Here is a 15,788-nt window from a genome sequence, read left to right on the forward strand (position 1 = left end):
GACTTGAACCAGTTTACAAGACGCACGGTTGCCTCTTCAGCAATTAGTTTATGGGTTTATAGGCTATGACATAACTGTCTTCCCTGCCGTGGAAAATACACTTCTAAAACGTTAATATATGACTAGGAGCTCGCTATTCTGCTCGTGATGCAATTTGGCCATGTCTAGTTTAAATGGTCCGATTGTCTCAAATGAGAATAGGGTAATGGTCTGTGAGAGTTGGGGCACCAATCATAAAACAACAAGACACACACAGGGCATCTGTCAAAGGTCTATAAAATACCGTTCATTTCGATGTTCTGCACTGATCTTTTAAATACCTTCCCAATAAACAACCCACTCTTCCGCCCCATTTCTCTGTCTACGTTGCTGTCCCTCCACAGGTCGGTGAAATATCTCAAGACTCCCTCGTCCGAAAAAGACGCCTTCAGCACTTTCGGCTCTCCGCTGCTCACTCCACCCGGCACCCCCTGTCAGCCTACCCCCGCCCCCCACCCCCCACCTCCAGCCCTCTCATCTCCTACACCCACCCCGCAACCACCCCTCTGCTGCCGCTCCCGAGCTGTAACCATGGCTCCTACCCTGACCACGGCCTTCGCCAGGCGCTGGTGGATGGCGGTGACGGCCATCATAGAGAACCTGCTCTTCTCGGCTGTGCTGCTGGGCTGGGGCTCCCTGCTCATCATGCTCAAGTCTGAGGGCTTCTACTCCTACTTGTGCACCGAGGAAGGTAAGACCTCAACCGCCACGGTGACTCGGTTGTTTTAGGACGGCGCAGCTGAAACCTCAGCAAGTGGAGCCGCGCCAGACCAAGGAGACTCACGGTGTAGCTTCGGGTGGGGGGGTGGGGTGTAGATGGCCGTAGCTGGCGGGGGAGTTTTTGGGTCGGGGGAGGGGGTTGAGGGGGTTGAGGGGGCTGTGTCCACTGACCCCTCCTTGAATGTATCAGGGCCCAACAATGTGATGGACTGGGGAGGGGGGTGGGCGGGGGGGGGGGGAGTTGTGTGGGGAAGTGTGTGTGAGGGAGAGAGGAGTGGTAGGAACGGAACAATGAAGAGGAAGGACTAAGGACAGCCTCCGACTGGGTTCTCACAGGGATGCCTGGCGTGCTTTGTCTCTCAACGACCGGAGGCCCGTCCGAGTCCCCCCGTAACTGTACCCTGGCTTTCAACCCCTCTGCCTTTCTCTGGGGAAGAATAGCAGCCGGCCCGAGCCTCTCTCTGGAGGCCTCACTAGAACATTAAGGAATGACCCACAGGAGGGTAAATTAGATCAGTTAAATCACCTTAGGGACGTTTGTGTGCTTTATTCTGGCAGAGTGAGAGATGGAGAGAGAGGGAGAGAAAGATGGAGAGAGAGAGGGCTAGAAAACACAAGGTTAGACATGTGAAGCTCCTACTGTATGGGATTTTTCCACAGGCCTGGTTACCCAACCTTCCAACCTTAGCACTAATTGAATGGATTTCCTACTCCGCCAGATAGTTGGTAACTCTCTACTCCACAGACAGGGGAACTGATCGAACGACTGTTGGGTTCATAGATAAGATACAGTAATTGATGAGCTATTGGTTTTCTGAAGGGTGGGGGTGGGGGGGTTGTTATTGTCTGTCCGAGCACTTTGAGACTTCCAACCACCCTCCCCTTATCACCACACCGTCCTTCCTCCCTGTATTTCTCTCTCTCTCTTTTTCTCTTTCCCTCTCTTCCTCTCTTCCTTCCCTGACTTTGTTCCACTCATGGTAAGAACCCACTTCAGCACAAAGGTGGGACTGATATGCACAAAGGCCCTAGTCAGAACAGGTCAAGAGGGCGTGTGCGTGTTTTAGCGGGAGAGAGAGAGAGAGAGAGGGAATGAAACAAGACAATGAAGACAAGAAAGTTGGGCATATTCTTTCTCCTCCCTAAGTGGGGTTTGGAAGGTGCCCAGAGTTCCAGCTGAGGTCTCTGTATGCAGACACTGAGCTCACCAGACTGTGCTCTCTCACCAGACAGTGCTCTCTCACCAGACAGTGCTCTCTCACCAGACAGTGCTCTCTCACCAGACAGTGCTCTCTCACCAGACAGTGCTCTCTCACCAGACAGTGCTCCCTCATCAGACAGTGCTCTCTCACCAGACACCTGCCTGCAGTTCAATTGGCTGCTTGCCCTCTCACTCTGCTGTCCAATGGGCCGCTCGTTTCCCATGTCTCGCTTTCTTCTCTCGGGACACCCACACCCCACACACACGTCTCACTCTGATGATGTCATAAATAACTGACCCAAGCAGTATATTTACCGATAGGTCGGAGGATGTGGTCGTCGCCCTTGCCAGTAGCTTCCTCCGAACAGAAAGTACAGGTCACACTACATTAGCTCGACCCTCTGGACTCTAGGCTCCACGGTTTTCCTCCGAGTTCAGGGCACCCAAGCCCACACTTTGTCCCTCTGTGATGATGTAACAGGCCCTCTCAGCTACTCTGGTGCATGTGTAGAGAGAGAGAGATAATCAGGGAGCGAGAGAGAGGCAGTTTAATTACAGGTAATAATGTGGTTTAAAGTCTACTGATAAACCTGGATAGAGAGAGAGAGCGAGAGAGTGCATGTGAGAGCAGGGAAGATGGAGAGATAAAGAGGAATGGAGCGAGGGTTGGGGGGAGGGAGGAAAGAACTGATAAAGGGAGGGATTCCACCGAGATGCATGGGTCACGTGACCGGCCCTGACGTCAGTTGCAGATCACATCTCCTTGCCCCAAATCTGCAAGGCCACAAAGCCAGTTCAGATGTCCCAGAAGGCTTTGCGTGGCTTGCGGAGCAGGGGAGGAAATGTCATTGTCCAAGTCAGCGGAACGGCCAGAGCACTTTGTACAGCTGGCTCATCAAAAGCGTGTAGGCAAGGCATGTGAGCGTGCAATGACTCAGTGAGGTCAGGGAAACCAGATCTGCTGGTCTTTTTTAGAAAGACCCCATTCCTCTTTCTCCTTGTCACTTCTGACTAATGTGACGTGTTAGTCGGTCGTTGCTCGGTTACTTCAGTTATTCTGGCACCCTTTCTTACTCGAAACTTTTAACTCTTTCGATTAGCTCCTGTAATAGTTCTCTGTGACGCTCTTCAAAATCGATCTTTATTGTCGCATTTATGTATCATGAAATGCAAATAGTCTGTAAAAGATTGAGGAGATACCAGAAAAGGGAAGCACTGTTCTCAGACAGCCTCTAACAAAGGTCATCTGTGTCCGTGTTCAAAACCACAGAGAAGGAACCCGCTGTAAGTTTTTGGTGTGGCTCTGTCTATCTCTCAGTTTTCTGCTGAGTGAAGACTTGCGCTATCAGGTCATGGGCAAGATGGTGATAGTGAACACCCACACACGTGCAAGCCGGCAGTCAAAGACACACACGCTCCGTCGCACGCGCACACACACACTTTCACAAGCACGTGCGCTCACACAGCCACGTTGTCGTGGAGAGGGGAGTGCTCGGTGATAGTGTCAGGTCTGCGATAGGCTGTTCTTCACCAGAGTGTGAGGGCGAGGCGCGAGCCGGCAGGCGTGGGCGAGGTCCTCCTGGGAAAGCTGCCGCGTGGCCCAGGTTCATTCACAGATCCCCCGAGGGGCACCGGCGGACGCCGGCCCCCGGGGGTGACGGCCGTGGCGGGGCGGTGTGAAGCGCGTCAGTCCCACTTTGCACCGGGATACGAGCGGAGCAGGGTGATTTACAGGGAGGGAGGGAGAGATGGAGGGAGGGAGGGAGAGAAGGGTTAGATGATCTAGCGATGTCCCGTGAGATTGAGAAGGTGGGGAAAGTGATGGAGCATGGTGGTTTGGGGGGGGGGGGGGCGTGTGTTTGTCATCCCTCGGTCGCTTAGCGCCGCGCTGGTCACCCGCACAGTCACCAGCTGGTCTCCGGTCACTCCATCTCCGCCCGCTCCTCCCAACATCCTCTGTCACACCGCCCCCCCCCCCCCCGCACACACTCCTCCCTGGGCAGCCCCCCCCCCCCGCCCCATCGTTCCTGCAGCCTGTTGAGATGGTGTCGTTGCTGCATCAGTGTGAACGCCGAAGGGGTCCCAGCGACATACACTCCCTCCACGCTTCTCACAGACGCAGGCCATCCTGTGCACTTAACACTCCCTTTCTTTTCTCTCTCTCTCTCTCTCTCTCTCTCTCTCTCTCTCTCTCTCTCTCTCTCCTCTCTCTCTCTCTCTCTCTCACTCTGTCTCTCTCTCTCTCTCTCTTACCCTCTCTTTCCCTCTCTTTCCCTCTCTCTCTCTCTCTCTCTCTCTCTCTCTCTGTCTCTCTCTCTCTCTCTCTCTCTTTCCCTCTCTCTCTCTCTCTCTCTCTCTCTCTCTCTCTCTCTCTCTCTCTGACTCATCGCTTGGTTGCTCCGTCCCAACAGCCTCGCTTCAGTTTGGTGTTCTCTGCCTGACAAACGTCTTTTTACGAGATTGAGGTCTTCTCTCGATTCTCCTTTTTCTTCTCTTTGTTCTCCTCTCATGCTCTTGCAAATCCCGTTCTCGACTGTGAGGAAGTTGTTTCGCAGACTGGAACAGTACGTGATCAACGATCACAGGGCTGTGTTCTGCTGATGCCTTTTTATGCAGTCACAGGCCACGAGGTTAAGTACACTTGCTTGTGTGGGAACAGTATACTGGGTGTGGGGTGGCTTTTGACTGGCAGGGACCACAGAGGTAGTTCTTACATAAGAGTCCTTTGGACACACACATGCACAAACACACACACACACACACTCACACACACACACTCACAGAATGATGCAGAGTGATTGGCTATTCAGCTCCTTATCAATTCCCATATTCCCTTGTTCAACGTGTGTGTGTGTGTGTGTGTGCTTCTCCTTATCTCCTCTCAATTTTTACACCACTGTAAAAATGACGTTTCAACCAGATTCCTCTCTGCTTGCTTGTGCTTCGCCAGGTAATGGCCAAGGTCAAGGTGTAGATTGTGTGGACCCGTCACTAGATGTTGACCCTGAAGTGTGTGTGTGACTGCGTGTGTGTGTGAGCTTGCATGACGGAGTGCCGTGAACAAACCGAGTTGTCACACGCAAACCGTGTCACTATGGCAACAACCTTTTGCTGACATGGGGAGGTTGGTGGTGGTGGGGGGGTCATGTCAACTTGGACGTCCCTCTTCAAAACGTGTGTGTATTTGTGAACACACTGAGCGGTTTCTGAGCCCTGCTCTCGCGGGAAGTGACACAGCCTTGATTTCACAGTGGTAGGAGCTGAAACAGATGACAGTCTCATTAATACGGGGAAAATGTCTCACACAATACCGACCAGGGATTGGATTTCATGTCCGGGTGGCAGAATGCAATCCCGTTTTCGTCGGACGCTCACCAACACACACACAAACACCACAAACAACCCATGCATCACCCAGGATAACCCACCACATTTCCCCCTCCTCTCTCCCCCCCCCAGGCAACGCCACTTCCTACAACATGTCGTCGCCCCCGGAAAGGCCCGCGGCGGCCTCCGAGGAGGAGTTTGCCGACTTCTACCGCGAGCTGGACGCCAACGTGATGGGCCTTGGCGATGGCGTGGAGGCGAAGCCCCTGGCCCCAGAGGGCGTCATGCGGATGAACGGCTGGCTGATCTGCAAGGAGCAGGACGAGATGCTCAACATGGCCTTCACCGTGGGCTCCTTCCTCCTCAGCGCCATCACCCTGCCCCTGGGCATCGTCATGGACAAGTACGGGCCCCGCAAGCTCCGCCTCCTGGGCAGGTGAGACCGAGCGGGGGGTTGCGGGTGGCAGGGGAGGGGGGGGGGGGGGGGGGCGGCGGAGGGCGAATAGGATGCTTTGTGTTTGCGCGGGCGCGACAAGGAGGGTGTCGCGCGAGCGTCCGAGAACACACACCTGTGGACGAGAGACGCGCGGATCGATCGTTTGTTGTCGTCTGCGAGAGAGTTTGTGTGTGTGTGTGTGTTGACAGTTTAGATGGTGGATCATCTATACTATGAATATACTGTACTATACATAGCATATAGAGTAGAATATCTACAGCATGTCCGTGTGAGCAATCTGTGACTATAAGGTGTGTCTCTGTTCCAGCACCTGTTTTGGCTTCTCCTGCCTCCTCATTGCCTATGGAGCCTACAACCCTAATGGTGAGTTCCATCCGACAATGTGTGTGTTTCGCTGTGGTGGTAGTGTGTGTGTGTGTGTGTGTGTGTGGGTGTCTGTTCGTACTTTCTAACTTTGTTGTGGTCTTTTTTTTCAGAGCTCTCAGTCCTCATCTTCATCGCTCTTACCTTCAACGGATTCGGAGGCATGTGTATGACGTTCACCTCTCTCACGGTGAGCGTGTGTTCCTTGTTTGACCGCGTTTTCTGTGTTCTTTACCAGATGTGGGGAAAGGAAGGGGTCGTGACATTTGCACCTTTTGTGATGGATTTTTTAGGAATAGTTTATTTCTTTGAATCAGCAGGAAACGGGTGTCTGTTTAGCCTCTGATTAGTTTGATTGTTTTGTATTGATTTTCAAACTCCACACAGGCACCCCTCTCTCTCTCTCTCTCTCTCTCTCTCTCTCTCTCTCTCTCTCTCTCTCTCTCTCCACCACCTCCTTCCATTTCTGGCAGTCTGCCTGTTGTCCTGCCCTCTGTCCTTGTTTTTGGCTGCACTCTCTCCACTCTGTGTCCTAGTGGACAACAAATGAGTACCCTCTGGACAAAGGAGGGAAAGAACAGGGAGAGAGCAGGGGAGAGAACAGTGGTGGGGGGGGAAGGTATGAGAGGGGTTGAGGGAGAGACTCATTAGTACTTCTGCCCCCCCCCCCCCCCCAACCCCTGACCAGTCTAAACAACAACAACATGACGCTCTCCGTCACACAGTCACACACACACACTTCCCGACGCACGGAAACACACTTTTCAGATGCCCACGCGCAAAGTACTGGAAGGGAAAGCAACAAAAAAAAACATTCCCAAGCATGCTGTAGCTCCAGTGAACTATTTACAAGCCAGGGGGAAAGAAAGGACAGAGAAAGACAGTGAAAGGCCTAATATATAGGATAAAGCTCACACTGTCAACCAATCACTCTTCCTCCACATTCCTCCTCTCGTCTCCTCCTCCTCCTCATCAGCTTCTACCCTGTTTCCCAGGACACCGTCCGTGGCAGTGTCATGGTGATATCGCTCAGCAAAAAAAGTCCTCTCCTCTCCAATGAAAAGGTTCTTTTTATAGAGGAGGCTTGAGTTGCATTCCTGTTGATCAAATCAAGATCAAGCTAACAGAAAAGTCACCCCCCCTTCCCACACACACACACACACACCCTGAAGCCTTTATGAGCACACGATGGATGTGTTAATCATTAGGCTCTTACTTACTCTGCTGGTCCTTGGAAGGCAAGGCTCTAGATGTTTTCCTGGAAGGTTCTGGGTGGTGTGGAGTTTTAGAGATGGTGGTCTGGGATCTCCATAGGGATGGGGGGAACCTCAGTCAGGGAAAAATAAGAACAGTTTGACACACACAGACCCAGGCACACACACACACACACTGGGTTATGTAATTTAATGGGTGTTATTGTTCAGTCTCTCGATAGACAGAGCAGATTGAATACTTCAGTAATTGTAGAAGTATGCCTACCGTTGAGTTCACTCTTCTCCTGATCCCCTCTTGCCCTCCATCCCGTCAATCTCTCTCTCGCCCTTTTTCTCTCTCTGCTTTCGTTCTTTTGCCAGTCCTACAGTATGTTCCTATTTCCTTATTTCACAGGGGTTAACCCGTCTCTCTCTCCTTCTCTCTGTCTCTGTCGCTCTCTCGTGCCTGTGTCCCCCCCCCCCCCTCGTGTCACTCTGATGTCAAACAGGATGGGCTCATCTGTTCCCACAATCTCACGATGCTGGAGGCACCTTGTACCGTCCTGTCCCTGTCTCCTCTCTGCTCAGCGCCCCAGCTCTGTCACCTCCCCCCCCCCCCCCCCCCTCCCACCCCCAACGAACCAAAGAATGTACAGGCTGTACCTTTTCCACCTCTGGGACATAAGGGCAACCCCCCCCACCCCCACCCTTCCCCCCCGGGGCCTGGAACAACACCTCCACAAAAACATCTCCGTCACACGCCCTCACTTGTTCCCTCACAGCCATGAAAACAAGGAGATTAAAGAGCCAGAGTGAATCTCGTGCTGAACTCATTTGAAAGAAAGAGAAAGGGACGAAGGGAATGTGATGACAGGTCTCTTGGGATTATGTCGTTCTCCTTTACAGACGTCTACAGAGAGTTAGTGATTGTTTTACCAGGTGTTTTGTTATGTGTTAGAGATTGTGAAATAACACCCATCGCTCTCTCTTTTTCTCCCTCCCTCCCTCTCTCTCTCTCTTTCTCCCTCCCTCTCTCTCTTTCTCCCTCCCTCTCTCTCTTTCTCCCTCTCTTTCTCCCTCTTTCTCCCTCTCTCTCTCTCTCTCTCTCTCCCTCTCTCTCTAGTTACCCAGTATGTTTGGGGACCTGCGTTCCACCTTCATAGCTCTGATGATCGGCTCCTATGCTTCTTCCGCCGTTACGTTCCCTGGACTCAAGGTATAACACACACGCACGCACACACACAAATCCACTCACTCATACATGGCTCTTGAGCAGAAATCGGTCTCCTAAATAGCCAGCGGCATGTCCGTCTAAATCAGATCAAATGATTTTTCTGACGTCGGTCGGGGATCAATATGAGCGACACAAACAACTGCTCGTTAGCAAATATTTGGTTTGAGCGTTTTGCAAGACTCAGAGTCTCAGTGAGTCACGCTTGTTGTTGACGATGTTGTTGTTGTTTGTGTAGGTGATCTATGACCTGGGCGTGACCTTCATCACTATCCTGGTGGTGTGGGCGGCCTGTGCCGGCCTCGTCTTCCTCAACTGCTTCTTCAACTGGCCCCTGGAGCCCTTCCCTGGACCCGAGGATATGGACTACACGTAAGACACGCACACACACGTGCACACGCACGAATACAATGCACGCGCGCACACACATCCCCATCTCCCTACCTTCATTCAAGGAGTCCATAACAACATCTCTGGCTTGGACTTGCTTTTGTTTATGATGGCTCAAGGATGTGTTGTGGCTTCTTGTGGAGGTCTACAGACATTTGTTTGCTTAATATTTGTGTCCTTCACATCATGTATTACATGTGTTTGTTTTATTCCTTTCCCTAAAAGAGGCCTTTGTGTCTTGTCAGACCATTACTGTAAATACAAACATGTTCTTTATTGACTTGTATGGTAAAAGGTAAAAGCACACACACACACACACACACACACTGACTCACACATTGTTTGCATCTGCATACGTCTGTGACTTTGTTTGTCAGTTTGTGCTGCATGAAAAAATCTTTGCAACAAATGCAATGGAATGTGCCTTGTATTGGCAGGTCAAATTCCAGGTTGAGGTTAGATTGCTGGTACTTTAGTGTGTGTGTGCAGATAGTAAAGTAAAGTTTTAACTCTGTCACATCCAGCAGTGTCACTTTACCACAGAAAAATGTATTGTTCTCACCTCCCGCTCACCTTTCATTCTCTATCCCCTCCCTCCCTCCCTCCCTCCCTCCCTCCCTCCCTCCCTCCCTCCCTCCCTCCCTCCCTCCCTCCCTCCCTCCCTCCCTCCCTCCCTCCCTCCCTCCCTCCCTCCCTCCCTCCCTCCTTCCCTCCCTCCCTCCCTCCCTCCCTCCCTCCAGTGTCAAGATCAAATTCAGCTGGCTGGGATTTGACCACAAGATCACCGGGAAGCAGTTCTACCAGCAGGTGACGACCGTGGGCCGTCGTCTGAGCGTGGGCAACGCCCTGAAGGAGAGGGAGCAGGTCCCTAAGGAGGGCAACAAGCTCTGCCTGTCCACCACGGACCTGGAAGTGCAGTGCAAGGAGGAGGAGTGTAAGGAGACTTTATCTTCCTTCATGCCAATGTTGACACCATTACGAACCTGTAACCCACAACTGAGAAACTTCCCAATATACTCTCTGGTGTCGTGTGATACTTTTTTTTCTCCATTTGGTGGAATGAATGTATGTTTTTCCTGGTTTCTTTTCTCCCGCCGCTCGAAAAAGAAGTCTTTACGTCGCTGTTTATTTACTTATCCACCTCTCAATTGTTCTTTCTCTCTCTCCGACTCTCCGTCCTTCTTGCCATCTGTAGCCCAGTCTTTCCTGCACAGCATCACCAGTCCTCTCTTCATCCTAAGCCTGGTGACCATGTCCATCACCCAGCTGCGCCTAATCTTTTACATGGGAGCCATGAACAACATCCTGGAGTCCCTCAGCGATGGAGACCTCAACACAGGTGTGTGTGTGTGTGGTGTTTGTGTGGATCACCTTGCGACTCCTTGGCGTTTTGACCTGTGATGGTGATTGGGTCAGCTGTTTGACCTGTTTGGTTATGTTCCTCTCCTCCTTTTCCCTCTCTCCCTCCCTCCTTGTCCTTTCTCAATCTTCTCTGGCTGCATTTGCAGTGGAGAGGATGGAAGTCGGTAAGACAGTAGACTTAACGGTGTCGATTAAGCTTTAGCATCAGTGCACTAGCATTTAGCGAGCTAACGTTAGCATCTAATGCTAGTGTTAGATTGGATGGTTTAGCATGTTAACCCTAGCCACTTACGCTAACCCGAGCAAAATTTCTAACATAACACACAACTCTGAATTTTTGTGACCCCAACATGCTCGTTTTCCACTACTGCTTGGGTAGTTAGCATTCAAACCCGTCACCTTGTTTACTCCCAACGCTTGATCCGCTCTGTAGCCTTCTGAGCCTCTCCCTGGGCTGTCCTTCAGCCCTCGAGGTTCAACCCATGTTCTGGTGCCATTGGAAGTAGTTATTAACCAAGGAGACCTACTCATTAACTCCACAGCCACAGCCATTAACCAAGAACAATGTCCAGGCTGTGAAAATAACCTTGTCTCTCTCTCTCTCTCTCTCTCTCTCTCTCTCTCTCTCTCTCTCTCTCTCTCCCCATCCCTCCATCTCTCCATTCTCTCTCATCCCCCTCTTTTTCTCCCCCTCCACCTCTGTCTCTCCTAACCCCCCACACTCAGTGAGTCTGTACTCCTCCATCTTTGGGGTGCTGCAGCTGCTGTGCTTGATGACCACCCCAGTGATTGGTCAGATCATGGACTGGAAGCTGAAGGACTGTGACGATGGAGATGAGGAGAAGGAGCCCAGCATCAAGTAAGTCAACACCAGCAGGCCCCACACCTCCTGCACCTGTAGACCTGAGGGACCTGTACGCATTTCATGGGTTTAAGGTCAGATGAACATAGCTAATGGTGGGCAGTGACCTTTTGGATGAACTAATGAATTGTTCAGTGTTGGGTTGGGGATATGACTGTTTTCCTCCCCTCCTCTCTTCTCCCTTTCTCCTCTACTCTCCTCAGGGACCCGTCCAAGCCAAAGCGCAGAGACAAGACCATCCAGAAGGTGACCAATGCAATGAGAGCCTTCATTGTCACCAACGTCCTATTGGTGGGATTTGGCATCACTTGCCTGGTGCCCAACCTCCCTCTTCAGGTGAGTGGCCCATTCAACTGTCGTTCAAATTTATACTGACATTTTACATGTTCACACATCATTGTCAGGTAGAGTTACACGGTACCCTGAAATATAGTGTGAGAATATATCTCTTGCCACCTGATTACATTTCTCTCTGGATGTTCAGTTAAATGCTGTTAGGAAGTTGCTAGCCTTACTATGACCTGTCCTGTTTTCAGTACTCTGTCTCCATCTACAGGCAAGTGTGTGTAATTGCAGCTGACATGGCTGCTCTCTTCAGAGTGGTCTTGTGGAGAAGGACATGCGGACTGATGAACTTCTCATCACTCCTCCCTCTGCTTTTTCTATCTCTACGCAGATTCTGTCGTTCATCCTGCACACTGTTGTCCGAGGGTTTATCCACTCAGCCACAGGAGGTCTCTATGCTGCTGTGTAAGTGCACACACACATACACACACACACACACACACAATATACGGGTAACACACTCAGACACACACTTGAAACGCTTTGTCACTCAGAAAGGTCCCACAATCAAAATGTCTGTGTTGTTACCTGCAGGTACCCGTCCGGTCAGTTTGGCAGTCTGACAGGAATGCAGTCTCTGGTCAGCGCCCTGTTCGCTCTGCTGCAGCAGCCTCTCTTCATGGCCATGATGGGACCACTGGAAGGAGACCCACTCTGGGTAAGAACACACACCGCTACACACACACACACTGCTACACCCACACACGCACACACAAACACACACTACTACACCCACATACAAGCACACACAGAGACGCCCACCCAAACAGAGAAAGATCAACTCAGGTGGACTGACGGCGCATGTGTGTCTGTGTGTGTGTGTGTGTGTGTGTGTGCAGGTGAACGTGGGCCTGTTGGGCCTCAGCCTGCTGGGCTTCATGCTGCCGCTGTACCTGGTCTGCTACAGACGCACCCTCCACAGGCAGCGGCTGGAGAAGGACGACGACGCCAAGATCTACGTCAAGATCAACGGCTCCTCCAAGCACGAAGCCTTCGTCTAGCGGGTTGGGGGAGAAGGAGCGAGCGGGAGGGCACGCAGGAGGGGAGGGGGGTGGTGGGGGGAGGGAGGGAGGGAGGGAAGAGAACAGTGTTCCTCCCCCCCACCCCCAGCCCCCCCTTTAGAGTTTGCGCTCCGAAAATCGACGTACACATCCGCAAACATTCCAAACTCGTGGAACCTCGTGCGTGCTCCTTGAATTGCTTCAAGTTATCCGTACAGACACACACACACACGCGCGTACGCGCACACACACACACATTGTCACCCTTCCAAGGAACTGATGTTGTTGCCATAGAAACTTGGACAGACACCAAGGACTGAAAAGAAGGTTAAAGAGAAAGAGAGTGAGAGAGAGAGGAAAGACTGTGAAAGGAAAGAGGCGTCAGTCCTCTGTATTGCCCCCTCATATTCCTCTCCTCCTCTTTTCTCCAGTATACCTTCTTTCTTGAAAAAATCTGAAGAACATCCATCCTTTTGAAACTGTTCTGACTGCCTTTCAACCATAGGACATTAGCAAGAGACTCTGACACTACTGGCTAATGGCTGTACTTTTATGGACAAGATCACTGCCCACAATGGTATTTTTTCCCTCTGTAGATTCTGCCTGCCCAGCCAATCACACACACCTTACTGCCCAGCGTAATCTGTTGCAGTTTTTAAAAATACATTTCCTCACCATAATCCATATTTATAAGTGTAAACTAAGATTTTTTTATATTGTCAAACATAAGATTTATTTTATTTGCTGTCTAACTTTGGTGCTAACTAATACCAATATCATCAGCTGGGTTTTTACAAGATATTTATCAGGTGAGGTTATGTGTGGAGTGGACAGGCTTGATGGTGTCAAAGTGGCTTGGGGCCTGGAGGAACAGAGGGTGCAAAGGGCATTGAGATATACTGATGTTAAGCAGTAGAACAATGGCTGCAGGGCATCCTAAGTGCCTGTTGCATGGTTTAAGGGGATATTCTGAATGCTAGACTCCTTGGATGGTCTGTTAGGTTGAGAGCTGTTATAGCAGAATGTCCCAGACCACTGACCTGGTGTCTAGTTTGTATTGCCCCCCTCTCTGTAAGAGAGAGAAGGCATCATGGGAATTGTAGTATAAGGTGTACTGCATGTGAACTGGAATATCCCTATTTCCACTTTGATTCCATTGTTTTAACCTCTGATTTCATCAGATTTTAAGAGATGAAACAGTTGTGCCTTACAGAATTAAGAATTTTACAAATATATTGACAAATATATTTGACATGTGCAGGATCTACAGTACGGTTGTCTTCATTGTGACAGATTCTAGAATAGATATCAACAACCTACGTTTGAAGATTGATGAAGTTGGGTCTGTGAGTCTCCAAGACTTTTCCTTGTGCTACTGTTTTGATCTGTAAGGTAATGCCACTTGTGTGTAGTTGTTTTGGTAAATAGACATATTTATGTGAATATGTCAACAACAATACTCACACAGCCATGTATGCAGGTTGGTGTTGCTATTGATGATGATATATGATTATATTTCAGACAGGAAAGGAAGGTTTTAAGGTTAGTGAGAAATTCAGCACTTTACGCGCCCCAGCCCCACTCAACACCCCCCCCCCCCCCCCTCCACCAACCCCCACCCCCACTTACCCCCATCCCTCTGAAACACTGAATATCTCTCAACAATCAGTTTGTCTCTGTCTTTTTTCATTTAAAAGTAATTTGAAAAAACAGTGCGGATATGAATGATAAATGTGTTCCTCGATGTTGAAAGGAACTTTAAAATAAAGGCCATTACAGCTGTCTCTCTGAAAACTCTGCGTTGGTTTGAAATGGCCTACATCTGGGATGAAGAAGAGCATGATGAGGATGAAAATGATGATACTAGGATGATTATATTGTCCTACTAACGGCATGTAAAAGATTTAGGCAAAGTGAAAAATGCTTTACCATCAACCTTTTTCTCTTTATTTATGTCTTGTTATCACTTGTTTTCCATTGTAAATCATAGTGTTTTAAAATTGTACTTGGACAATTGGATACGTCTTAGATTTATTTCATATGTTGTTGGTCGTGTATAGGCCTGGTTTATGTTGCTATATAATCTGTTTTTACTTTGACAATGAAACAGGTTTTTTGTTTTTGAGGCATTATTGTGTTAGAGTTGAACATGGTTATATAAAGCTGAAATAAAGATGCATTCATTTGTTTAAAAATGTCCATGTGCATCTCTTAAAATGACATAACTTTAAGGCTGGATCATTGAGAGAGAAGCACAAGAATCAAGGCTTTCAAATCTCATCCCAGTTTCAACAAGGAGGAACTCATCAGACCAATAGGCCTACTGCTTGCCTCGATAAGGCATTCTAGGAGGTCAGAAAGCTATCAGAACGTCAGACACAACCGGAAAACAGATAGGAATGTTGCTGAGGACATAGTGACTGTACTGGATCAACTATGTGTTTTCTACGTTTTCTATTTTATTTAATGGCAGGGTTGGGCTTAGAGGGTACACAGAGATGATGATAGCCAGTGAGTCGGAGGGATAATGGGCAGATGTAGACAGACGGATACAGATGGGTTATAAATACAGCGGCGGTGAGTGGACCGTTACATAATTCCAACCCCAACACACTAGTGGTCTCCGAGACGCGGATTAGCAGACAGTATCTCATAAACCGGCCGGTACACTATCAAGTCTCTCCCCTTCCCCTCAATGCGTCTGCGCCAACTGTGGTACCCGTGCCGTACAGAGACCCTCACTGCATTCGGTATTACCGTGTTCGACCTCTCCACAGCGTCATCCTGTTTCTGTGATGACACAGAGGTTGTAGTAGGCTACCTCGCGCCGCGCCGCGCCCCCCTTGGCCCCGATCAGGAAGTGTATTTGAGGAAAATAGAGAAACTGGAGGTAGAATGACATAGAGGGGGAGAGGTGGGAGAGAGAGCGCGATATAGAGAAGATACCGACGGAGGGATATACCCGCTTCTGGATCCTTATTGAGATATTTCTTCGTGAGATTATTTTGCTTCGCGAAAATGCTCATAAAGGAATTGTAAGTATCGAGTGGGGCTATGTGTGTGTTGTCTGTGCGCGCTTTTTCTGTCCGGTTTCTCATCAACCCGGCGGCAAGCGCAGTTCGCGCCGCCACTGACATTGTGGCCAGTAGCTAGGGAGAGTGGAATTACAGGAGCGCTGCTGCAAGCCGTGGCGCCATCCGTGTCTTCTTTATGGTCATTTATTTTCATTTGTTAGACCTTGTGTTTTTTGTATAAATTCCACAAGTCGTTATTTAGAATTTAGACTGCAACCGGACT

General features: G+C 49.9%; 1 protein-coding gene across 1 annotated transcript; it reads left to right on the plus strand.

The window, feature by feature from the left end:
- Positions 1–568: 568 nt before the first annotated feature.
- LOC146288381 (large neutral amino acids transporter small subunit 4-like) lies at positions 569–12,512 on the plus strand. The gene is made up of 13 exons (XM_084698283.1): positions 569–730; positions 5,420–5,723; positions 6,052–6,107; positions 6,221–6,297; positions 8,424–8,516; positions 8,770–8,903; positions 9,662–9,855; positions 10,117–10,260; positions 11,010–11,142; positions 11,349–11,481; positions 11,822–11,895; positions 12,025–12,148; positions 12,330–12,512. The coding sequence occupies exons 1-13, from the start codon at positions 571–573 to the stop codon at positions 12,489–12,491; spliced, it is 1,788 nt and encodes a 595-aa protein (XP_084554409.1). The 5' UTR covers positions 569–570; the 3' UTR covers positions 12,492–12,512.
- Positions 12,513–15,788: the final 3,276 nt, after the last annotated feature.

This window comes from Hypomesus nipponensis, chromosome 5 (genome assembly GCF_054491055.1).
Source record: "Hypomesus nipponensis isolate SF chromosome 5, ASM5449105v1, whole genome shotgun sequence".
NCBI lineage: Eukaryota > Metazoa > Chordata > Actinopteri > Osmeriformes > Osmeridae > Hypomesus > Hypomesus nipponensis.

Coding starts and splice junctions, on each gene's coding strand:
- LOC146288381 (XM_084698283.1), top strand. CDS start 571: ATGGCTCCTACCCTGACCACGGCCTTCGCCAGGCGCTGGTGGATGGCG. Junction 9,856..10,116: donor GCAGTGCAAGGAGGAGGAGT/GTAAGGAGACTT, acceptor TGCCATCTGTAG/CCCAGTCTTTCCTGCACAGC. Junction 11,482..11,821: donor TGCCCAACCTCCCTCTTCAG/GTGAGTGGCCCA, acceptor ATCTCTACGCAG/ATTCTGTCGTTCATCCTGCA.